Source organism: Schistocerca cancellata, chromosome 12 (genome assembly GCF_023864275.1).
Source record: "Schistocerca cancellata isolate TAMUIC-IGC-003103 chromosome 12, iqSchCanc2.1, whole genome shotgun sequence".
In the NCBI taxonomy this organism is placed as follows: Eukaryota; Metazoa; Arthropoda; class Insecta; order Orthoptera; family Acrididae; genus Schistocerca; species Schistocerca cancellata.
The window spans coordinates 120,019,169-120,046,414 of NC_064637.1; the positions used below are offsets into that span (position 1 = coordinate 120,019,169).

General features: G+C 44.3%; 1 protein-coding gene and 1 pseudogene across 1 annotated transcript in view; both read left to right on the forward strand.

The window, feature by feature from the left end:
* Positions 1-27,246, forward strand: part of LOC126109504 (5-hydroxytryptamine receptor 2A) — a 285,596-nt gene that overhangs the window by 241,846 nt on the left and 16,504 nt on the right. The window contains exon 10 of the mRNA XM_049914527.1: positions 16,306-16,482. Within this exon, the coding sequence (XP_049770484.1) occupies positions 16,306-16,482 (177 nt within the window). The remainder of the gene's footprint in view (positions 1-16,305; positions 16,483-27,246) is intronic.
* Positions 1,353-1,470, forward strand: LOC126109983 (5S ribosomal RNA; annotated as a pseudogene).

Here is a 27,246-nt window from a genome sequence, read left to right on the forward strand (position 1 = left end):
TCCTGGAATGGCGGAGCGTGCGAACACACTCGTTCGAGATGATCGACGGATCACCATCAAACAACTCAGTGCTCAACTTGACATCTCTGTTGGTAGTGCTGTCACAATTGTTCACCAGTTGGGATATTCAAAGGTTTGTTCCCGCTGGGTCCCTCGTTGTCTAACCGAACACCAGAAAGAGCAAAGGAGAACCATCTGTGCGGAATTGCTTGCTCGTCATGTGGCTGAGGGCGACAATTTCTTGTCAAAGATTGTTACAGGCGATGAAACATGGGTTCATCACTTCGAACCTGAAACAAAACGGCAATCAATGGAGTGGCGCCACACCCACTCCCCTACCAAGAAAAAGTTTGAAGCCATACCCTCAGCCGGTAAAGTCATGGTTACAGTCTTCTGGGACGCTGAAGGGGTTATTCTGTTCGATGTCCTTCCCCATGGTCAAATGATCAACTCTGAAGTGTATTGTGTTACTCTTCAGAAATTGAAGAAACGACTTCAGCGTGTTCGTAGGCACAAAAATCTGAACGAACTTCTCCTTCTTCATGACAACGCAAGACCTCACACAAGTCTTCGCACCCGAGAGGAGCTCACAAAACTTCAGTGGACTGTTCTTCCTCATGCGCCCTATAGCCCCGATCTCGCACCGTCGGATTTCCATATGTTTGGCCCAATGAAGGACGCAATCCGTGGGAGGCACTACGCGGATGATGAAGAAGTTATTGATGCAGTACGACGTTGGCTCCGACATCGACCAGTGGAATGGTACCGTGCAGGCATACAGGCCCTCATTTCAAGGTGGCGTAAGGCCGTAGCATTGAATGGAGATTGAATAGTGTTGTGTAGCTAAAAGATTGGGGAATAACCTGGTGTATTTCAATGCTGAATAAAACAACCCCTGTTTCAGAAAAAAAATGTGTTGCATTACTTATTGAACTGCCCTCATAGGAATGGCTGAGCTACCAGAATTCAACTGAGCTGCCTATAGGCACTGAACTGTGAGTGTGGACGTGACGCGTCACCTTTTCTGCCTTTCGGGGGAAAGGATCTACACCTCTTTGGCAGGTGACAGCACAATTGGCAAACTAATACGACGCGCTGACTGACGTGGCGGCAGAAGCAGAATGTAGACCCAAGTAGCGAAAGTTATCTGGAGGCTGCCGCGTGGGACGTTGAGACGCCAGGCGAGATGTTGCGCCTGCCTGTAGGTGTATTGTTGTGTACCTCTTGAGCCATGTAAACAACGGTACTGTGGTAAAATTGTTAGCAAGTTGAAATGAATGATTCAGAAAGATGGTAAACTGTTTAAACGGATGCAGTGATGATTCATGAAAGAGTTCAATTTAGCAGTGTCGGGCAACGGCCTTGCCGCAGTGGATACACCGGTTCCCGTGAGATCACCGAAGTTAAGCGCTGTCGGGCGTGGTTGGCACTTGGACGGGTGACCATCCAGGCTGCCATACGCTGTTGCCATTTTTCGGGGAGCACTCAGCCTCGTGATGCCAATCGAGGAGCTAATCGACCGAATAGTAGAGGCTTGGGTCAAGAATACCATCATAAGGACCGGGAGAGCGGTGTGCTGACCCCACGCCCCTCCTATCCGCATTCTCCACTGAGGATGACACGGCGGTCGGATGGTCCCGGTAGGCCACTCGTGGCCTGAAGACGGAGTGCTTTAGCAGTATCAGTTTGGCACTTGATTACAAAACAGAATTAATTTAAGTGGTGGAAGGTAAGGTTAGTGGTCAGCGTAATAGCAGCTGCTAGTACCATCAGGTGACTTGCGGAATATAGTCGTAAATGTAGATGTAGATATCTCTGATGACAGTTCTGGACATCACAGGTCATTGAAATTCTGGTAACGTCAAAAAGGGCTGATATTAAATGTGAGTACAAGCAGAGATATGTGTCTTAATCTTTTTGGTCAAACGTTACAATGGATCAGATCCAAGACTGCCTAGAAATTACACGATGGATTTTTCTGTGAATTGTCGTAGCCAAATGGAGAGTGGACAATGAACAAATAGGGCATCAAATTGAGCAGCGTGAGGTATAGTTTTACAAAAAAAAAAGTGTTTAGTCACTTGGAAGCAATCAAGGCAATGAAGAAAACTTAAACAGCGGTTTGAGGGAAAGTTAAAATATTTCACGATCATCTGTGTAGATGAAGTGCCAAGAATGTCATATCATCAAGGCCTAACAATTTTGTGAATATAAAGCTACATTGGTATGATATTTAACTACCCTTTATTTAAATATGTTGTATTTCTTGGTTTCAATACTATCTGGCAGTGGCTGTGTTCTCTAGAAGTACGATGAAATTGTCCTTCGGACATGCATGCGTAACATACGGAAGTTTGGCTCTGGCCGTGTGTCGCACAATTAATGTATTTTCTACGTTTCTGAACAAAGCTAGAAAAAAAAATCTAAAAAATATGATCAACTGCTTTCTGATGTAATTTGTCTGAAATTAGGGAATAAAACTGACTACAGAATCATGTGAAGCGACTTTGAATCAAGATCGAAATGTTATTCTTACAGTGGTCTTCAGTCCAGAGACTGCTTTGATGCAGCTCTTCATCATACTCTATCCTGTACTACTGCAACCAACATCCTTCTCTAAGTAGACTGAGAAGGATGTTGGTTGCAGTAGTAGTGTATTCATCTCTTGGTCTACCTCGACGATTTTTACCATCCATGATTCCCTCCAATACTAAATTGGCGAACCCTTGGTGCCTCAGAAAGTGTCCTACCAACCGGTCCTTTCTTTTAGTCGGGTTGGCCACAATTTCCCCTGCTCCCCGGTTCTCTTAAATACCTCCTCTTTAGTTACGTGATCCACCCACCTAATCTTCAGCATTCTTCTGTAGCACCACATTTCGAAACCTTCTATTCTCTTCTTGTCTAAACTATTTATCGTCCACGTTTCACTTCGATACATGGCTACACTCCATACAAATACTTTCAGAAAAGACTTCCTTACACTTAAATCTATACTCGATGTTAACAAATTTCTCTTCTTAAAAAACGCTTTCCTTGCCATAGCTAGTCTATATTTTCTATCCTCTCTACTTCGACCATCATCAGTTGTTTTGCTCCGCAAACAACAAAACTCATATACTACTTTAAGTGTCTTATTTCCTAATCAATTCTCTCACCATCGCCTGATTTCATTCGACTATTTTCCATTATCCTCGTTTTGCTTTCGTTGATGTTAATCATACATCCTCCTTTCAAGACACTGTCCACTCCGTTCAACTGCTCTTCCACGTCCTTTGCAGTCTTTGACATAATTGCGATGTCATCGGCAAACCTCAAAGTTTTTATTTCTTCTCCGTGGATTTTAATTCTTACTCCAAATTTTTCTTTTGTTTCCTTTACTGCTTGCTCAATAAACAGATAGGATAACATACGGGATAGGCTACAACCCTGTCTCATTCCCTTCTCAACCCTACTTCCCTTTTATGCCCCTCGACTCTTATAACCGCCTTCTGGTTTCTGTACAAAGTGTAAATAGACTTTCGCTCCCTATATTTTAGCCCTGCCACCTTCGGAATTTGAAAGAATTCCAGTCAACATTGGCAAAAGCCTTCTCTAAGTATACAAATGCTAGAAACGTAGGTTTGCCTTTCTTTAACCTATCTTGTAAGATAAGTCGTAGGATCAGTATTGCCTCACGTGTTCCAACGTTTCCACCGAATACAAACTGATCCTCCCCGAGGTCGGCTTCTACCAGTTTTTCCATTCGTCTGTAAAGAATTCGTGTTAGTATTTTGCAGCTGTGACTTATTAAACTGATAGTGCGGAAATTTTCACATTTGTCAACACCTGCTTGCTTTGGGATTGGAATTATTATATTCTCCCTGATGTCTGAAGGTATTTCTCCTGTCTCATACGTCTTGCTCACCAGATGGTAGAGTTTTGTCATGGCTGCCTCTCTAAAGGCTGTCAGTAGTGTGTACTTCCGGTACCTTACTCTGTCAAATTCTTCACGCAGTATCATATCTCCCTTCTCATCTTCCTCTACATCCTCTTCCCTTTTCATATTGCCCTCAAGTACAGCTTCCTTGTACAGACACTCTATATACTCCTTCCGCCTTTCTGCTTTCCCTTCTTTGCTTAGGACTTGTTTTCCATCTGTGCTCTTGATATTCATACGGGTGGTTGTCTTTTCTCCAAAGCTCTCTAATTTTCCTGTAGGCAGTGTCTGTCTTAACCCTATTGATATATGCTTCTGCCTGCTTATGTTTGTCCTCTAGCTATCCTTGCTTGGCCATTTTGCACTTCCTGTCGATCTCATTTTTGAGACTTTTGTACTGCTTTTCGCCTGCTTCATTTTCTGCGTTTTTATGTTTTCTTCGTTCCCAGTTAAATTCAATATCTCTTATGTTACCCAAGGATTTCTATTAGCCCTCATCTTTTTGCCTGCTTGATCCTCTGCGTCCTTCACTGTTTCATCCCTCAAACCTACCCACTCTTCGTCTACTGTATTTCTTTGCTGTATCTCTAAATGATATACAGCAAATGAGGTGCTGATTAACTTTCCATAGCGACAGTATCTCATCTGGAAAAATATTTCGCCGTTCGACTTCACATAGCAGTATCAAAGGCCACATGATAACAGAAAACGCGGCCTACACAATCTGCCGAACAAATATATTCTAGAGTTCCTTAAATTCCAAGTTAAACATTTAACTTTAAATTCTCAGTCGACACCTCATTTTTCTGTACATGGTTGCGAGCATCATTCAAAGGCGCATCAAACATTTCTCTATTTATTTTATCTCATACTTGTCGACAAATTATTTCACAAAACATGTGAGCGTCTTCTTTACTTTCTTTTTTTACAGTCAGTATATATTCTGCAGGCCGCTAGTGACAGAGACGGCCGTTTCCAGGCGGCACGTGGGGTCTCTAGAGTTCGCCTCTCCACCAGACGTCTGCTGCGGTTTTCATCTGCTGCGACAGTTGGCAGGCCTGTCTAGAGTTTCCTCGCGCCCCCCCCCCCCCTCAACCTCGCTACGTCTCGCTTTCCACAAGCCGGATAAAAGGGGATAAAGGGTTGCAACCCCTCGCTTACATCTCCCTACCCCACCCCAGACCACCAGCTCCGCAGCCCCACCCCTCAGCACACGGCAAAATGTTCCGCTTTTTATGCCCCGTCGTCCGCCTTTACGACCCATTAAAATTTTCGTTTACCGGAAATTTAACTGCTTATAAACCGAATGCGGCCGTCTTTTTAAGTCGCCAGCGCACGTTCGCCGGGCGAGCAAAGCAAAATTATTTGCCGTATAGCAATGCTCTAATGCGCCCCTGTTGCTTTTCTAGTTTACTGCATTCATTAAGGAGATGTGCCATCTAGCGTCTTAAGTCGTTCACTAAAATCCGCATTGCCGTACACGCACCCCTCTCTGTAGTTGCAGTATAATGCTACGGTAATTTGGAGTCGATGACATCACAACTTTAGGAGGATGTCATCGTATCGACACCAACATATTGTCTGAATATTTTTCGTCGGTGTTAGAATGTAAACAGTGTGTTAAAATTTCGAAACCCAAACTAATTACCTCAGGGCTATTTGGACGCAAGCAGGGAATGGGTAGCGATAAAAAGCGACACTTTTCGTAAGTGAAGAGTTTAATGTTCCGTCGATAACGACGCCATTAGAGACACGACCAAGAGCTCAGAAAACCAAAGCCAACAGCAGTAGTTTCGCTATCGTACCGACGTCAGAAGTAGAAGATGAAAAGATAAAGTGTGTGGGGTAGGTCAACGTGTAATTCAGTATGCAAAGAGAGATGAAAATCTAATTATCATGGGCGAATGGAACGCAGTAACTAGAGAAGAAATAAGTCACACAGTTTCGGGAGTATGTGGATGTGACAGTATGAATGTGAGAGGGAAAAGACTAATGGATTCAAATGGCTCTGAGCACTATGGGACTTGTGAGGTCATCAGTCCCCTAGAACATAGAACTACTTAAACCTAACTAGCCTAAGGACATCACACACATCCATGCCCGAGGCAGGATTCGAACCTGCGACCGCAGCGGTCGCGCGGTTCCGGACTGAAGCGCCTAGAACCGCTCGGCCATCACGGCCGGCGACTAATGAAGTTCTGCAATAAATTTCGGCTAATAATAAAGAATAAACTGTTCTAAAAGATGAAGGTATACTTGGAAAAGGCCTGGAGACACTGGAAGGTTCCAGCTGGAATACGGCAGAAATCAGATGCTGGATTCTAAAGCATACCGAGAAGTAGATAGAGAGACTCAAATCACAATTTAGTAATGATGGAGAGCAGACTGATGTTGAAGAGAATCATCCGGAAGACACAGTGTAGCTAGAAGTGCTTAGTAATGATGAAGTGTAGTTAAAATCTCCTGGCTCGTTAGGCCGCATCACATTTCTTCAAACAATCGACGATTCAATCCCTCCGCTGAGGTATTCTTCAGGAATTACTTTGAATACATTGTGGGAGTGAGCAGTGATCAATGTGTTACAAATATTTACTATCAAAAACAGTCTGGATCACAATTTATTTATTACGGTGACCGGTTTCCACCACTACTGTGCTCGTCTTCAGACCAATGAGTAAGAACCTCCTTCTGGTGGTAAATCCACCAGAAGGAGGTTCTTACTCAATGGTCTGAAGATGACCACAGTAGTGGTCGAAAGCGGTCACCGTAATAAATAAATTGTGATGAAGACTGTTTTTTGATAGTAAATATTCTTCAGAATCTTGTGGCGTCCACTGTACACGGAGTACGCCACAAGGTGCTTAAGAGGATCCCAGCAAAGAGGCCGAAGCATCGACTCTTTGGAGAAATATGTCACCTATAATGGGGCATCAAATAATAACAAGAGCTACAAAAAGTAAGTTAACTGTTTATTATTTCAAAATTCATCGGCACAACTGCTGATATACACTGAAGAGCCAAAGAAACTGGTACACCTGCCTAATATCGTGCAGGGGCCCCCAAGAGCACGCAGAGGTGCCGCAGCACGACCATCAACTCTGCAGAGCTGACCATAAATCCGTAAGTCTACGAGTGGAGAGGGGCTGGGGGGGGGGGGAAGAGGGGGGAGATCTCAACAGCACGTTGCAAGGCATCCCAGACATGCTCAATAATGTGCATGTCTGGAGAGTTTGGTGGCCAGCGGAAGTATTAACACTCGGATTAGTGTTCCTGGAACCATTCTGTAGCAATCTGGGACCTGTCGGGTGTCGCATTGTTCTGCATGGAACTGCCCAAGTACGTACGAATGCACAATGGACATGAATGGATGCAGGTGATCAGATAGGATGCTTATGTACGTTTCATCCGTCAGAGTCGTATATAGACGTATCAGGGATGCCACTTCAACTGCATACGCCCCACACCAGTACAGACTCTCAACCAGCTTGAACAGTCGCTTGGAGTGTCCATGGATTCATGACGTTGTCTCCGTGCTTACACGCCCATTCGCTCGATACAATTTGAAACGAGACTCGTCCAACCAGGCAACGTGTTCCCAGTCATCAACAGCCCAGTGTCGGTGTTGACGGGCCCAGGCGAGGCGTAAGGCTTTGTGTCGTGCAGTCATCAAGGGTACTCGAGTGGTCCTTCGGCTCCAAAGCCTGTGTAGATGATGTTTTGTTGAATGGTTCGCACGCTGACACTTGTTGATGGCCCAGCATTGAAATCTGCAGCAATTTGCGGAAGAGTTGCACTTCTGTCACGCTGAACGACTCTTTTCAGTCGCCGTTGGTCCCGTTCTTGCAAGATCTTTTTCCGGAAGCATTGATGTCGGAGATTTTACGTTTTACCGGATTCCTGATATTCACAGTACACACGTGGAATGGTCGTACGGGAAAATTCGCACTATATCGCTACCTCGGAGATGCTGTATCCCGTCGCTCGTGCAACGACTATACACCGGGTTCAAACTCACTGTCGTTGTAGCAGCAGTAACCGATCTAACAACTGCACCAGACACTTGTCTTATATAGGCGATACTGACCACAGCGTCGTATTCTGCCTGTTTACAATTTGAATACGCATGCCTACACCAATTTCTTTGGCGCTTCAGTATATACAGGGTGATTCAAAAATGCATGTAAATATTTCAAGGGTGTATTTGTGAGGTAAATATAAGACAAAAATGTTCTATACAATTTCTTCCATACTTGGCTTATTACAGAGTTATGAACAAAACAGGATAATACATTCAATACAACGTAAGGTATTTAATTCCCAGAGTTCACAGTTTAATTACAGTGCATTTGGACTAACAACGCAAACTGATAAATAAACGTGACGTAACAAACTGAAACAATTCCTCGCGAACACTGTATTAATTTAGGTCCTGTTGATTGAACTACAGCAATGCACAATAACTAAGGAAAATTGAAGCATTTTACAGACTGTACTGTACTGTACTGTATTTGCACAAATCTTAATGCAATGCATGTTCAAAATGCTGTCCCTGAACTTGCAGACAGACCCATGCTCGTCGCATCAATGATCTCTGCACATTACACAGTCCGTTCAACTCTCCACGAATAATTTCACAACCACCTTCAATTCTTTGTTGTAGCACTTCTCTGTTCGGTACTGCAGAAGAATACACCAATGTCTTTAGTCGGCCCCATAAATAAAAGTCTAAAGGGTTCAGGTCAGGTGATCTGGCTGGCCAAGCAATTGGTCCTCCGCGACCTATCCATCGATGTGGATACGCAGAATTGAGGTACGCCCTTACGTTGCGGCTGTAATGGGCGGGAGCACCATCGTGCATAAACCACATGGTGGCTCGTGTTGCAAGAGGGACATCCTGTAACAATCCAGGCAATTCTCCCTCCACAAATTCGCAGTACGCGTGCCCATTCAGCCTTGGAGGCAGAACATGAGGTCCGAGTAAGTAATTCCCCACAATACCACACCAAATGTTTATGGAGAATTGATGTTGATATCCACGCACAATTCTCGCGCCAGGATTCTCGACAGCCCACTGGTGCATATTATGCGAATTGATTACACCCGCACGAGTAAACATGGCCTCATCTGTGAATAATATCCGCCGAATGAACATTGGATCATTCAAATGACGCTCTTGTAACCACTGGCAGAATTGCTGACGGCGAGGATAGTCTTCAGGTGTCAATTCGTGCACTTTTTGCAGGTGAAATGGATGCAACTGTTGTCTCCGAAGCAGCCGCCATACAGTAGATTGTGGAAGTCGTACAGCTGCACTAATTTGTCTCGTACTGATAGATGGATCTTGGTCTACCAGGTCCAAAACATGTTCCTCGACCTTCACTGCATGCTCAAGTGGTCGACCTGAATGCGGCCCAGGACGAATGCCATATTCCCGCATACGTCTGTCCACAGATACAAACGTCTGATGACTTGGTAACCGTCTTCCTGGAAACAGCTCACTGTACAGCAAATAAACAATGTTTTCAGCCTTCAGTTGCAAGGTAATTTTATTCGTTTACCTAGGTTTCGATTCCAGTAATGGAATCTTCTTCAGAACAACAATGAAATTATTTTGTGAGCCAAACACTGGCCATGTCACAGATTAAAAATTAAAACATTAAAGACGCATAATCATAAGATTATGTCAGTCAAAATTAAAACCATTAGGGCGAACGTAGACGGAGCTGCGCCGGCCATAAATCAGGACCACACGTAAGCGGCTCGAAAACTAGGCGTCGTGAGCCGTTACGCGGCGAGGCTCGGCCGCGGCCGCGGCCAAGCGCATTTCACAGTTGCTGACACGCTGCAATATGTTAAAGATTTGTAAGCTCACTGTACCTTCGTCTTGCTGCAAGTGCATTTCCATCTGCTGCACCATACACAAGGTGCATATCAGCATACTCACTGTTTGAGTACATCATGTGCACGAAACCTTTGGCCTTCCGACGATGAATGAACGACAGGACGTACTTTTCCGTTACCAACAACATCAGCGCCATCTTCCGTACAGTAGGAGTAAACATCACGTGCAAACAAAAACAAACACTATTCATGCAGTTTCGAATCAACTGTTGGGAGATACGTATGTGAATTACGTACCAGAATATGGCATCCTGCTGCTTGCACTGCCGTCGTTTTGATACGGACATGACTTTCGTATTGAACGATAACTCTGGAATTAAACGTTTATGGAAAAACATTTATAGAACATTTTTGTCTTATATTTACCTCACAAATACACCCTTAAAATATTTACATGCATTTTTGAATCACCCTGTATATAGCGTATTTCAAAAATGACCGGTATATTTGAAACGGCAATACAAACTAAACGAGCAGCGATAGAAATACACCGTTTGTTGCAATATGCTTGGGACAACAGTACATTTTCAGGCAGACAAACTTTCGAAATTACAGTAGTTACAATTGTCAACAACAGATGGCGCTGCGGTCTGGGAAGCTCTATAGTACGATATTTTCCACATATCCACCATGCGTAGCAATAATATGGCGTAGTCTCTGAATGAAATTACCCGAAACCTTTGACAACGTGTCTGGCGGAATGGCTTCCCATGCAGATGAGATGTACTGCTTCAGCTGTTCAATTGTTTCTGGATTCTGTCGGTACACCTGGTCTTTCAAGTGTCCCCACAGAAAGAAGTCACAGGGGTTCATGTCTGGCGAATAGGGAGGCCAATCCCCGCCGCCTCCTGTATGTTTTGGATAGCCCAAAGCAATCACACGATCATCGAAATATTCATTCAGGAAATTAAAGACGTCGGCCGTGCGATGTGGCCGGGCACCATCTTGCATAAACCACGAGGTGTTCGCAGTGTCATCTAAGGCACTTTGTACCGCCACAAATTCACGAAGAATGTCCAGATAGCGTGATGCAGTAATCGTTTCGGATCTGAAAAATGGGCCAATGATTCCTTTTTGAGGATGCAGGGACGAGGGGACTGCAACATGGGGCTTTTCGGTTCCCCATATGCGCCAGTTCTGTTTATTGACGAAGCCGTCCAGGTAAAAATAAGCTTCGTCAGTAAACCAAATGCTGCCCACATGCATATCGCCGTCATCAATCCTGTGCACTATATCGTTAGCGAATGTCTCTCGTGCAGCAATGGTAGCAGCGCTGAGGGGTTGCCGCATTTGAATTTTGTACGGATAGAGGTGTAAACTCTGGCGCATGAGACGATACGTGGACGTTGGCGTCATTTGGACCGCAGCTGCAACACGGCGAACGGAAACCCGAGGCCGCTGTCGGATCACCTGCTGCACTAGCTGCGCGTTGCCCTCTGTGGTTGCCGTACGCGGTCGGCCTACCTTTCCGGCACGTTCATCCGTCACGTTCCCAGTCCGTTGAAATTTTTCAAACAGATCCTTTATTGTATCGCTTTTCGGTCCTTTGGTTACATTAAACCTCCGTTGAAAACTTCGTCTTGTTGCAACAACACTGTGTTCTAGGCGGTGGAATTCCAACACCAGAAAAATCCTCTGTTCTAAGGAATAAACCATGTTGTCTACAGCACACTTGCACGTTGTGAACAGCACACGCTTACAGCAGAAAGACGACGTACAGAATGGCGCACCCACAGACTGCGTTGTCTTCTATATCTTTCACATCACTTGCAGCGCCATCTGTTGTTGAAAGTTGTAACTACTGTAATTTCGAAAGTTTGTCCGCCTGAAAATGTACTGTTGTCCCAAGCATATTGCAACAAACGGTGTATTTCTATCGCTGCTCGTTTAGTTTTTATTGCCGTTTCAAATATACCGGTCATTTTTGAAACACCCTGTATATATATATCACAAAGTGGCACGCATTGAATCAACCATTTGCAGTGAGGAAGCCTGACTGACTAAGTGCAAGTTGAATGATGCTGCGCATGTATTCCTCCCTGTAGAGGAGGGAGTCAGCGAATTAGATGGAGAAGTCAGATCGCTTACCAAGTAACGGATGGACGTGTACGGTTATGGAGACATTCTCATGAATCCACGAACCCTGCATATCAGTAGGGGACTGTTCAAGCTGGTGGAAGCGTCCTAATGGTTGGGGCATGTGAAGTTGGTGCGGTATGGGCCCCTGATACGTCTAGGTACGAACTCTAACAGGGGACATGTACGTAAGCATTCTGTCTGATTACCTGCATCCAGTTATGTCCACTGTATGTTCCGACAGACTTGAGCAATTCCAGCAGGACAATGCGACACCCCACACGTCTAGAATTGCTAGGAACAATTTTCTGAGTTTAAACACTTCCGTTGTCTACCAAACTTCCCAGACATGAACATTATTGAATATACAGGGTTATTACAAATGATTGAAGCGATTTCACAGCTCTACAATAACTTTATTATTTGAGATATTTTCACAATGCTTTGCACACACATACAAAAACTCAAAAAGTTTTTTTAAGCATTCACAAATGTTCGATATATGCCCCTTTAGTGATTCGGCAGACATCAAGCCGATAATCAAGTTCCTCCCACACTCGGCGCAGCATGTCCCCATCAATGAGTTCGAAAGCGTCGTTGATGCGAGCTCGCAGTTCTGGCACGTTTCTTGGTAGAGGAGGTTTAAACACTGAATCTTTCACATAACCCCACAGAAAGAAATCGCATGGGGTTAAGTTGGGAGAGCGTGGAGGCCATGACATGAATTGCTGATCATGATCTCCAGCACGACCGATCCATAGGTTTTCCAATCTCCTGTTTAAGAAATGCCGAACATCATGATGGAAGTGCGGTGGAGCACCATCCTGTTGAAAGATGAAGTCGGCGCTGTCGGTCTCCAGTTGTGGCATGAGCCAATTTTTCGCGGGCTACGCGTGAAACTTGCCCGCACGCGTTCAACCGTTTCTTCGCTCACTGCAGGCCGACCCGTTGATTTCCCCTTACAGAGGCATCTAGAAGCTTTAAACTGCGCATACCATCGCCAAATGGAGTTAGCAGTTGGTGGATCTTTGTTGAACTTCGTCCTGAAGTGTCGTTGCACTGTTATGACTGACTGATGTGAGTGCATTTCAAGCACGACATGCGCTTTCTCGGCTCCTGTCGCCATTTTGTCTGACTGCGCTCTCGAGCGCTCTGACGGCAGAAACCCGAAGTGCGGCTTCAGCCGAACAAAACTTTATGAGCTTTTCTACGTATCTGTAGTGTGTCGTGACCATATGTCAATGAATGGAGCTACAGTGAATTTATGAAATCGCTTCAATCATTTGTAATAGCCCTGTATCTAGGATGCCTTGTAACGTGCTGTTCAGGAGAGATCTCCACCCCTTGGTACTCTTACGGATTTATGGGCAGCCCTGCAGGATTGATGGTGTCAATTTTCTCCAGCAATACTTCAGACATTAGTCGAATCCGTGCCACATCGTGTTGCGACACTTCTACGTAATCGCTGGGGGCGCTACATGATATTTGGCAGGTGCACCACTTTCCTTAACTCTTCATTTTACATAGTCATATGTAACCGCTGTATTCATATTTAATTGCCCTGTACGTCTAAATTAAATGCGACAATGCATGGTGGTTACATTTAAACTTCCGGTACTTAAGCTTCATCGATTTTCCTGAGACCAATATCGGAAGTTTTGCTTATTAACATAGCCAGTTATGAAAGACTTTGTCTCGGGGACATCACCTGCTGCGGAAGAAGCAGTGATTTAGAATGTCTCTGCAAGAATGCTAGTGCAGTTCTCGAATCGGTTTCGCCTATCAGTGTGTTTCAAATCTCGAAGCACATGCAGTCCCGATAGGCGATCATTATTGGTCCGTCGCAGTGGCTACCAACTCCCCGCGACATTAACACGTTCGAATTAATTTACCAAGGAACATCACCAACTAGCCGTGTTTTGAGAAGTTATTCCATTTAGACAACCAGTTTCGGCATTTTAGTAATGCTATTTTCAGCCCCCTAAGCACTCCAATTACAGAGAACCAGATATTTCGATACTTGCATTACTGGAGCCGTTCATAAACTAATTACGATATGCGTACCCAACGTCATGTTCAGAGTGTGAGCTGCAGGACTTACGTTGTTAGCAGTGTTAGTATCGTGACTTGCCGTTAGTCACCGGTACTGATACGGTGACGTAGGGTTGAAACCCAGGCACCAGTGTACGTTACAGTCGCAGACAGTCAACGTGGCGACAACGTGAGCACGGCTTTACTCATAAAACTGGTTTATCTAAATAACAGCAATGGTACTGCTGCTCTTCGCGAATATCGCCCCTGTAAAGGAATACGGGGCGATCCTCTTTCCGCATAGGCGTTGAAGAACGTAATTCGCCCAATTAGCTGGCAACCCGCCCATCGAGGTCACCAAATTTGATCTTGTGTGATTCCTGGCTGTGGACTGGCCTCAAGGACAGAGTTTACCAACGGGACACAAACATACGTCGGATTTTGAAAATGAACAGAGTGAGTAAGGTAGCTAACGTCCAAACTGAGATGTTTCAGGCAGCGATAGGGCGGTTCCAGGTTGTCGTCACAGAGAGCGTCGTTTGTGACCTGGAACGTAAACATGCTACGCAAATAACAGATGTTAACGTCTCATTTGGAAATTGAAATGTGTTACTTTCAATGGTTTATTCGTTATTTCTCTTCCGAATGTCCTTAGAAATTTTCCCAGAAACTTTCGTTGTTCCACGATTACTCATTCTTCATGGTGACCATGTCAATTAGCAAATGTTTAGTTACAACCACGCCGTAAACGTAGGTACAGTATTGTGCACGTTAATTGGGACAAACCGACTGAGCTTTATTTCTGCATATTTATTAATGTATGTACGATACAGTTCGTAGCTTGCTGTTTATTAATAAAGAATGTGTCCACCATTCGCTTTAATGAGCTTCTGAATACGTTGTGGCATAGATTAGACCCTGCAGAGCAAATGTTTGGGAATTCGTCATGAAACCAAACTTTTAGCACGTTTACTAGCATTAATTCTTTTGTTGAACAGTCCATTTTACCAAGAGACCGTTTAGCAAGACTCTACAAATTCTCGGCGGGATGTACTTCTGCTAACATACCAGGCCACTGAAGCACACTAATGCTGTTTTCTTCCAAGAACGTTTTGATTGTTTTAGAAGTGTGACACGGGGCCACATCTTGTTGAAACGTTCTTCCACCATCTTCAAAGGTCTGTAGGAATGGTACAAACATGCACCTAAGGATTTTCATATATTTCGCGAAATCATCATGCAGTCAACTGGAGCTAGTGAAGAAACCCCAAAACATTCTCTTTTTTTTTGGCGGGTGTGGAGGGGGGAGGGGGGGAGGGGAGGTATTTCACAGTCTGTTCAAGACGCTCAGTTCTCATGGCTACTTCGCCTGAAAATACTTGCTCTGTATCCTGTGTGAATGAAATGTGACTCATAACTGCAAATAATACGTTTCCAGTGATTGGAGGCCAAAGATTTATTTCTTTTGGCACATGCCAACGGTTTTTTCTTCACGACAGCTGCTTGCAACTGCTTGTTTATTGGCTTTGGTGCCTTCTACTCACGATCAAGAAGCCTACGCTGTACCGTTGAAACCCAATTTCAGCACCAGCAGCCAATAAATCTCTCACAAAGTCCCAGACTTGTGAGGATGAATCGTGCTGTTTCTAGGTAAAGTTTTGTCGGATGTAGAGGTGGTTTTGCGTTTTCGGCCATATCTGACTTTTCCGTTTGGAGACAATGGCGCAGTATCACTAATTGCCCTAATAAGTCTTGAAACACTAGATTTTCCAACATCAACGAGGAAATGTCTCTTACAGTGTGTACGAGAAGAGCAACAAGTTTTGCCCGCTTCTGAGTTGAAATTCCCCTTTTAACACAAGCAGAAAGTTCTCCTGTCGGGAATACAGGAATAACACAAGGTGCTGCTACAAGATACGAACACTATACTGAATTGAGGGGACCTAAAATCATTGTTTATAGTCAAGGAAACAATTGTCCGCCGGCCGCTGTGGCCGAGCGGTTCTAGGGGCTTCAGTCTGGAACCGCGCGACCGCTACGGTCGCAGGTTCGAATCCTGCCCCGGCCATGGATGTGTGTGCTGTCCTTAGGTTAGTCAGGCTTAAGTAGTTCTAAGTTCTAAGGGACTGAAGACCTGAGATGTTGTCCCATATTGCTCAGAGCCATTTTTGAGCAATAGTCCGCCAAGAGTTCAACAACTGAGTGGATAAATTGGTTAGAGCTAAGCAACTTAAGTTCTTTGTAATATATCAACTTGTTCCAGTAAACTTGTACACTATTGTAGGTCTCATACTATGCACGTAATGTTGAGGCTGGAACTGTAAGACAACCCTACCCGTGTAATGATGCCGTGAGCTGACATCCAGCTATGTGACCTGCAGGTGCCGTCTCCGGCGTTCGAGTCGCCGCCGACGTCCTCGTCCCTGGGGCTGGCCCACGGGGGCGGCGGCTCCGCCTCCACGGCGCCGCCGTCACCCGTGCACTTCTGCACTTCCGCCCCCGCGCCCACCCCCCAGCTGGGGCAGGCGCCGAGCATGTCGCTGCTGCACGCGGCGCTCGTCCGCGCGGCCACGCAGCAGCAACAGGAGTTGATGCAGCAACAGCAGCAGGAACTGCTGCAACAACAGCAACAGGAACAACAGCAGGAGCACCAGCAGCAACAGCAGCAGCAGCAACAACTACAACAGCAGCAACAACAGCAGCAGCAACAGCAGCAGCTGTTGCACCAACAACAGCAACAACTGCTGCATCAGCAACAACTACTGCACCAACAACAGCAACAGCTGCTGCACCAACAGCAACAACAGCAGCATCAACAGCAGCAGCAGCAACAACCAGCACTGAGACAGGTATTGTAACTACACTACTGGAAATTGAAATAAGAACACCGTGAATTCATTGTCCCAGGAAGGGGAAACTTTATTGACACATTCCTGGGGTCAGATACATCACATGATCACTCTGACAGAACCACAGGCACATAGACAGGTTTGGATGTACCGTGCACTATTCAGTGTCCACTCGACGATCACCAGAGGTGTACGGCCAGTGTAGGAGATCGCTCCCCACACCATGATGCCGGGTGTTGGCCCTGTGTGCCTCGGTCGTATGCAGTCCTGATTGTGGCGCTCACCTGCACGGCGCCAAACACGCATACGACCATCATTGGCACCAAGGCAGAAGCGACTCTCATCGCTGAAGACGACACGTCTCCATTCGTCCCTCCATTCACGCCTGTCGCGACACCACTGGAGGCGGGCTGCACGATGTTGGGGCGTGAGCGGAAGACGGCCTAACGGTGTGCGGGACCGTAGCCCAGCTTCATGGAGACGGTTGCGAATGGTCCTCGCCGATACCCCAGGAGCAACAGTGTCCCTAATTTGCTGGGAAGTGGCGGTGCGGTCCCCTACGGCATTGCGTAGGATCCTACGGTCTTGGCGTGCATCCGTGCGTCGCTGCGGTCCGGTCCCAGGTCGACGGGCACGTGCACCTTCCGCCGACCACTGGCGACAACATCGATGTACTGTGGAGACCTCACGCCCCACGTGTTGAACAATTCGGCGGTACGTCCACCCGGCCTCCCGCATGCCCACTATACGCCCTCGCTCAAAGTCCGTCAACTGCACATACGGTTCACGTCCACGCTGTCGCGGCATGCTACCAGTGTTAAAGACTGCGATGGAGCTCCGTATGCCACGGCAAACTGGCTGACACTGACGGCGGCGGTGCACAAATGCTGCGCAGCTAGCGCCATTCGACGGCCAACACCGCGGTTCCAGGTGTGTCCGCTGTGCCGTGCGTGTGATCATTGCTTGTACAGCCCTCTCGCAGTGTCCGGAGCAAGTATGGTGGGTCTGACACACCGGTGTCAATGTGTTCTTTTTTCCATTTCCAGGAGTGTATAATACATTAGTCCCCCTCGTTGTAGATAAAATGCTCCTACTGCTATTAATCTTAACTTCAGCGTAATGGCAAAACTACGTTCATAACGCACATACAATATTGATTGGTAAACACAACACTGGACACTTTACATGATATGATAGGTCCTGCTAAATATCTGGCGATCAAAAAGTCAGTATAAATTTGAAAACGTAATAAACCATGGAGTAATGTAGATAGAGAGGTAAAAATTGACACACATCCTTGGAATGACATGGGGTTTTATTAGAACCACCCCATATTGCTAGACGCGTGAGAGATCTCTTGCGCGCGTCGTTTGGTGATGATCGTGTGCTCAGCCGCTACTTTCGTCATGCTTGGCCTCCCAGGTCCCCAGACCTCAGTCTGTACGATTATTGGCTTTGGGGTTACCTGAAGTCGCAAGTGTATCGTGATCGACCGACATCTCTAGGGATGCTGAAAGACAACATCCGACGGCAATGCCTCACCATAACTCCGGACATGCTTTACAGTGCTGTTCACAACATTATTCCTCGACTAAAGCTATTGCTGAGGAATGATGCTGGACATATAGAGCATTTCCTGTAAATAACATCATCCTTGCTTTGTCTTACTTTGTTATGCTAATTATTGCTATTCTGATCAGATGAAGCGCTATCTGTCGGACATTTTTTGAACTTTTGTATTTTTTTGTTTCTAATAAAACCCGTTATCATTCCAAGCATGTGTGTCAATTTGTACCTCTCTATCTACATTATTCCATGATTTATTCAGTTTTCAAATTTATAACGGTATAACGGTAATGTTGTATACCGTTAGTTGGGTTGTTACTGGTTCACAATCATTTTGTCTTTTCGTGAAATAAGCTTCTAAAAATATCTGAAGCAACATCTATTTTCCAAATACACTTTAGGACAAAAAAATCGACACACTGCAGAGGAATTATACGTTGTTGTTGTTGTGGTCTTCAGTCCTGAGACTGGTTTGATGCAGCTCTCCATGCTACTCTATCCTGTGCAAGCTTCTTCATCTCCCAGTACCTACTGCATCCTACATCCTTCTGAATCTGCTTAGTGTATTCATCTCTTGGTCTCCCCCTACGATTTTTACCCTCCACGCTACCCTCCAATACTAAATTGGTGATCCCTTGATGCCTCAGAACATGTCCTACCAACCGATCCCTTCTTCTGGTCAAGTTGTGCCACAAACTTCTCTTCTCCCCAATCCTATTCAATACTTCCTCATTAGTTACGTGATCTATCCATCTGATCTTCAGCATTCTTCTGTAGCACCACATTTCGAAAGCTTCTATTCTCTTCTTGTCCAAACTATTTATCGTCCATGTTTCGCTTCCATACATGGCTACACTCCATACAAATACTTTCAGAAATGACTTCCTGACACTTAAATCTATACTCGATGTTAACAAATTTCTCTTCTTCAGAAACGGTTTCCTTGCCATTGCCAGTCTACATTTTATATCCTCTCTACTTCGACCATCATCAGTTATTTTGCTCCCCAAATAGCAAAACTCCTTTACTACTTTAAGTGTCTCATTTCCTAATCTAATACCCTCAGCATCACCCGACTTAATTCGACTACATTCCATTATCCTCGTTTTGCTTTTGTTGATGTTCATCTTATATCCTCCTTTCAAGACACTGTCCATTCCGTTCAACTGCTCTTCCAAGTCCTTTGCTGTCTCTGACAAAATTACAATGTCATCGGCGAACCTCAAAGATTTTATTTCTTCTCCATGGATTTTAATACCTACTCCGAATTTTTCTTTTGTTTCCTTTACTGCATGCTCAATATACAGATTGAATAACATCGGGGAGAGGCTACAACCCTGTCTCACTCCCTTCCCAACCACTGCTTCCCTTTCATGTCCCTCGACTCTTATAACTGCCATCTGGTTTCTATACAAATTGTAAATAACCTTTCGCTCCCTGTATTTTACCCCTGCCACCTTTAGAATTTGAAAGAGAGTATTCCAGTCAACATTGCCAAAGGCTTTCTCTAAGTCTACAAATGCTAGAAACGTAGGTTTGCCTTTCCTTAATCTTTCTTCTAAGTCGTAAGGTCAGTATTGCCTCACGTGTTCGAGTATTTCTACGGAATCCAAACTGATCTTCCCCGAGGTCGGCTTCTACTAGTTTTTCCATTCGTCTGTAAAGAATTCGTGTTAGTATTTTGCAGCTGTGGCTTATTAAACTGATTGTTCGGTAATTTTCACATCTGTCAACACCTGCTTTCTTTGGGATTGGAATTATTATATTCTTCTTGAAGTCTGAGGGTATTTCTCCTGTTTCATACATCTTGCTCACCAGATGGTAGAGTTTTGTCAGGACTGGCTCTCCCAAGGCCGTCAGTAGTTCCAATGGAATGTTGTCTACTCCAGGGGCCTTGTTTCGACTCAGGTCTTTCAGTGCTCTGTCAAACTCTTCACGCAGTATTGTATCTCCCATTTCATCTTCATCTACATCCTCTTCCATTTCCATAATATTGTCCTCAAGTACATCGCCCTTGTATAGACCCTCTATATACTCCTTCCACCTTTCTGCTTTCCCTTCTTTGCTTAGAACTGGGTTTCCATCTGAGCTCTTGATGTTCATACAAGTGGTTCTCTTATCTCCAAAGGTCTCTTTAATTTTCCTGTAGGCAGTATCTATCTTACCCCTATTGAGATAAGCCTCTACATCCTTGCATTTGTCCTCTAGCCATCCCTGCTTAGCCATTTTGCACTTCCTGTCGATCTCATTTTTGAGACGTTTGTATTCCTTTTTACCTGCTTCATTTACTGCATTTTTATATTTTCTCCTTTCATCAATTAAGTTCAATATTTCTTCTGTTACCCAAGGATTTCTACTAGCCCTCGTCTTTTTACCTACTTGATCCTCTGCTGCCTTCACTACTTCATCCCTCAAAGCTACCCATTCTTCTTCTACTGTATTTCTTTCCCCCATGCCTGTCAATTGTTCCCTTATGCTCTCCCTGAAACTCTGAAATTATACGAATGGGACGGAAATCAGTAGATGTGATGTACATATACAGGCAAATAAATGGTTACAGTTTCATAAAAAGTTGCATGATGTATTCAAGATAAAGAGCTTCATGCATTGGTGCACCTCTACTATTCGGCTTGATAATGATGTTGGATGTCCTCATGAGGGATATCGTGTCATATTCTGTCCATCAGGCGCATCAGATCGTCAAAATCCTGAGCCCATAATGCTGCAAACGTTCTCAGCTGGGGGGATATCTGACGACTTTTCAGGCCAAGTAGGGTTCGGCAATCACGAAGACAAGCAGTACAGACCCTCGTCGTGTGTCGGCGGACATTATCCAGCTGAAATGTAAGCCCTGGATGGCTTGCCATGAAGGACAACAAAACGGGTCGACGTACCGCTGTGTTGTAAGGGTGCCGCGGATGAAAAGGGAAGGGATTCTGCTATCAAAAGAAATGGCCATCACTGTTAAAAAATATATCGGTTCGACCACTTGGTTATAGTGTAAAACACTAAGATTGACGCGTTTCGGAAGTCAGGCTTCCATCATCAGAATAATGAAAAGCAAAAGAACCTGTTAAAACTCGCTAAAATGGAACGTGCACCAGGCACAATAAAATTGATAATAAAATGGTGAACTGCAATTTCTCGACCTAAGTAGTAGGAAACAAAATGGTAGACATGTTTTTAAAATATTTAGGAAACCAACCACAACCGTTGTCTTGACACAAAATAATTCCTGCCATCCTAATAGACAGAAACGTTCTGCTTTTAGATCTTTGATTGATAGAGCCTTTAGAGCCCCTATGAATGAAGAAGACAGAATGACTGAGCTGAACGTCGTGAAACAACTAGCCAGAGCTAACGGATATCACCAAAGCGTTGTCAATAAGTTAATACGACAGAAACAGCGCGCGAATGCAAGGAAGAATACCGCAAAGTATATTACGAGAGTCACAATACCATACTTCGGTGATATTTCGCAAAAAGTGGCTAACCTTTTCAAACCTTTTAAAGTTGATACCGCTTTTCAATAATACGCTGCGGTTTAAACTAAGAAATAATTTACAGCAGGAAAGCGAAAAATATGAGAGAGCTGTGGTCTATAAAATTCAGTGTAACACGTGCAAGGCAAGCTATGTAGGCCAAACTGGTAGGTCCTTTAAAGTACGTTACAAAAAAAAATTTCGAAAAGTCAGCTATAGCCACGCATATTTGGGAAACGGGACACCCCATGTGCTGAGTATAGATCAGTATCTCGTTATTTTACATAGACAGGACAAAGGCAAAAAGCTGGATCTACTAGAACAGCTGGAAATTACGATACATAGCGTGGATAACCAAAACACACTGAATGAACAGCTAACTGGTGCTACAAATAACTTTTTCAAACATTTCACTGGTTTCTTTTAAGTAACTACATTTTTAGCAATTGGCAGGATACTATCATCTCATGAGGTCCTTGGAACATGTATACGTTATCTGTTTGTATAAACATCTCTGAGATTTAAAACTTCCTGGCAGATTAAAACTGTGTGCCGGACCGAGACTCGAACTCGGGATCTTTGCCTTTCGCGGGCAAGTACTCTACCAACTGAGCTACCCAAGCACGACTCACGCCCCGTCTCTGACACTTCCTTGTTTACTTGCGCGTGAGCTCACTCGCGTTTCAGTGTCGTGTTTGGCTACGTAGTGTATGGTATCAACGGAGACGCACGAGCGGTTTACGACGATAGAGGAGAGAGCCATGTGGTTAGATGTTGAACACCATAGGTGACACCATTTTAGAGTTTTTTTATATATTGACGACTATGTGGAGATGCACCTCGGAAGACACGGCTGCAACAAGGGACGTAGCCACGATGTTTTAATTTTATTATCAATTTTATTGTGCCTGGTGCATGTTCCATTTTAGCGATTTTTAAAAGATTCTTTTACTTTTTATTATTCTGATGATGGAAGCCTGACTTCCGAAACGCGTCAATCTTAGTGTTTTACACTATAAACAAGTGGTTGAACCGATATATTTTTTAACATTGACATTTACAGCCACGACCTCTCATCCAGTGTGGATAAAATCAAATGTCCATCACTGCTTCTTGTCGGGCTATGTGGAGGGCGACAGTCGGATTGATCTCCCACTACTGTCTGGGGCGTCTCCAGACATGTCTTCGACCTGGCATCTCATTGAATGAAGTAGAAATGTCTTCAGAGACGAGTCCTGCTTCGGACTGAACCCCGAGGACCAGCGAAGACGTGTCTGGAGATGCCCTGGACAGCGTCTTTTTTTTTTTTTTTTTTCTTTTTGTGTCATCAGTCTACTGACTGGTTTGATGCGGCCCACCACGAATTCCTTTCCTCTTCATCTCAGAGTAGCACTTGCAATCTACGTCCTCAGTTATTTGCTTGACTTATTCCAATCTCTGTCTTCCTCTACAGTTTTTGCCCTCTACAGCTCCCTCTAGTACCATGGAAGTCATTCCCTCATGTCTTAGCAGATGTCCTATCATCCTGTCCCTTCTCCTTATCAGTGTTTTCCACATATTCCTTTCCTCTCCGATTCTGCGTAGAACCTCCTCATTCCTTACCTTATCAGTCCACCTAATTTTCAACATTCGTCTATAGCACCACATCTCAAATGCTGCGATTCTCTTCTGTTCCGGTTTTCCCACAGTCCATGTTTCACTACCATACAGGTACAATGCTGTACTCCAGACGTACATCCTCAGAAATTTCTTCTTCAAATTAAGGCCGGTATTTGATATTAGTAGACTTCTCTTGGCCAGAAATGCCTTTTTTGCCATAGCGAGTCTGCTTTTGATGTCCTCCTTGCTCCGTCCGTCATTGGTTATTTTACTGCCTAGGTAGCAGAATTCTTTAACTTCGTTGACTTCGTGACCATCAATCCTGATGTTAAGTTTCTCGCTGTTCTCATTTCTACTACTTCAGATTACCTTCGTCTTTCTCCGATTTACTCTCAAACCATACTGTGTACTCATTAGACTGTTCATTCCGTTCAGCAGATCATTTAATTCTTCTTCACTTTCACTCAGGATAGCAATGTCATCAGCGAATCGTATCATTGATATCCTTTCACCTTGTATTTTAATTCCACTCCTGAACCTTTCTTTTATTTCCATCATTGCTTCCTCGATGTACAGATTGAAGAGTAGCGGCGAAAGGCTACAGCCTTGTCTTACACCCTTCTTAATACGAGCATTTCGTTCTTGATCGTCCACTCTTATTATTCCCTGTTGGTTGTTGTACATATTGTATATGACCCGTCTCTCCCTATAGCTTACCCCTACTTTTTTCAGAATCTCGAACAGCTTGCACCATTTTACATTGTCGAACGCTTTTTCCAGGTCGACAAATCCTATGAAAGTGTCTTGATTTTTCTTTAGCCTTGCTTCCATTATTAGCCGTAACGTCAGAATTGCCTCTCTCGTCCCTTTACTTTTCCTAAAGCCAAACTTATCGTCACCTAGCGCATTCTCAATTTTCTTTTCCATTCTTCTGTATATTATTCTTGTAAGCAGTTTCGATGCATCTATCCCTTCTGCCTTATTTGACCGTAAGTCCTCCAAAGCTCTTTTAAATTCCGGTTCTAATACTGGATCCCTATCTCTTCTAAATCGACTCCTGTTTCTTCTTCTATCACATCAGACAAATCTTCACCCTCATAGAGGCTTTCAATGTATTCTTTCCACCTATCTGCTCTCTCCTCTGCATTTAACAGTGGAATTCCCGTTGCACTCTTAATGTTACCACCGTTGCTTTTAATGTCACCAAAGGTTGTTTTGATTTTCCGGTATGCTGAGCCTGTCCTTCCGACAATCATATCTTTTTCGATGTCTTCACATTTTTCCTGCAGCCATTTCGTCTTAGCTTCCCTGCACTTCCTATTTATTTCATTCCTCAGCGACTTGTATTTCTGTATTCCTGATTTTCCCGGAACATGTTTGTACTGCCCCCTTTCATCAATCAACTGATGTATTTCTTCTGTTACCCATGGTTTCTTCGCAGCTACCTTCTTTGTACCTATGTTTTCTTTCCCAACTTCTGTGATGGCCCTTTTTAGAGATGTCGATTCCTCTTCAACTGTACTGCCTACTGCGCTATTCCTTATTGCTGTATCTATAGCGTTAGAGAACTTCAAACGTACCTCGTCATTCCTTAGTACTTCCGTATCCCACTTCTTTGCGTATTGATTCTTCCTGACTAATGTCTTGAACTTCAGCCTACTCTTCATCACTACTATATTGTGATCTGAGTCTGTATCTGCTCCTGGGTACGCCTTACAATCCAGTATCTGATTTCGGAATCTCTGTCTGACCATGATGTAATCTAATTGAAACCTTCCCGTACCTCCCGGCCTTTTCCAAGTATACCTCCCCCTCTTGTGATTCTTGAACAGGGTATTCGCTATTACTAGCTGAAACTTGTTACAGAACTCAATTAGTCCTTCTCCTCTTTCATTCCTTGTCCCAAGCCCATATTCTCCTGTAACCTTTTCTTCTACTCCTTCCCCTACAATTGCATTCCAGTCGCCCATGACTATTAGATTTTCGTCCCCATTTACATACTGCATTACCCTTTCAATATCCTCATACACTTTTTCTATCTGTTCATCTTCAGCTTGCGACGTCGGCATGTATACCTGAACTATCGTTGTCGGTGTTGGTCTGCTGTCGATTCTGATTAGAACAACCCGGTCACTGAACTGTTCACAGTAACACACCCTCTGCCCTACCTTCCTATTCATAACGAATCCTACACCTGTTATACCCTTGTCTGCTGGTGTTGATATTACCCGATACTCATCTGACCAGAAATGCATGTCTTCCTTCCACTTCACTTCACTGACCCCTACTATATCTAGATTGAGCCTTTGCATTTCCCTTTTCAGATTTTCTAGTTTCCCTAGTTTTCCTGGGATACCATCCTGAATGTCACCCGCTGTATGGCCTGACAACCAGAAATGATGCTCTGGGGTGCCGTCTCTTTTTATAGAAGGATCCCTTCACTTGTCTTCCGCAGCACCCTTAGGTCGCAGCAGTCCATTGATCGTATTTTGTATGTCACCTTTTGTTGCTCTTCATAGCAAGCCATCTAGGCCTACTTTTCAACAAGATAACGATAGCCCGCACACGACGAGCTTTTCTACTGCTTGTCTTCGTGCCTGCAAAACCCTAACTTGGCCAGCGAGGTCGCCGGATCTCTCTGCAACTGGGAACGCTTGGAGTATTATGTGGAGGTTCCTCCAGTCAGCTTGGGCTTTTGACGACCTAACACGCCAATTCGGCAGAATTTGGCACGATATCCCCTAGGAGGACATCCAACAACACCAATGCGAAGCCGGATAACTACTTGCATAAGAGCCAGAAGTGGATAAACGACTTCTTCCGGCTATGAAGCTCTTTGTCTTGAATATATCGTCCAATTTTTTTCTGAAATTGTAATCGTTTGTTTGTCTGCACATGAACCTCGCATTTACCAATTTCCGTTCCATTCCCATAATTCCTTCATGGTGCGTCTATTTACTTTTTTTGTCTAAAAGGGTAGATGGAATTTAATAACATTGATCCTCCAGTTTTGACAGCACTAATGTTTTTGTGTGCAGTGAGGTATTAGAAATACGGAGTATTACAATTTTGTTAAGTTTATCAATTTGGTGTGGTTCATTTTTCCTAATTTTCTTCAAATACAAATAATTGTAGGTCTACCCTCATTGAGAGCTAATAAAAATGTAAAAGTTAAACTGCATCCAGCAAGGCTTTGTAAAAAAAAAAAAAAAAAAAAAAAAAAAAAACCTTTCTATTTATTCTGTGGAACCGTATCACAAAAGATCATATAAGGTATTTAATCAAAAGTGTTAGACGCTTAGTTATAAAGCAGTGATATCAGAAGAAACATCTACATCTACATCCATACTCCGCAAGCCACCTGACGGTGTGTAGCGGAGGGTACTTTGAGTACCTCTATCGGTTCTCCCTTCTATTCCAGTCTCGTATTGTTCGTGAAAAGAAATACTGTCGGTATGCTTCTGTATGGGCTCTAATCTCTCTGATTTTATCCTCGTGCTCTCTTCGCGAGATATACGTAGGAGGGAACAATATACTGCTTGACTCCTCGGTGAAGGTATGTTCTCGAAACTTCAACAAAAGCCCTTACCGAGCTACTGAGCGTCTCTCTTGCAGAGTCTAGAGTTTATCTACCATCTCCGTAACACTTTCGCGATTACTAAATGATCCTGTAACGAAGCGCGCTGCTCTCCGTTGGATCTTCTCTCTCTCTTCTATCAACCATATCTGGTACGGATCCCACACCGGTGAGCAGTATTCAAGCAGCGGGCGAACAAGTGTACTGTAACCTACTTCCTTTGTTTTCGGGTTGTATTTCCTTAGGATT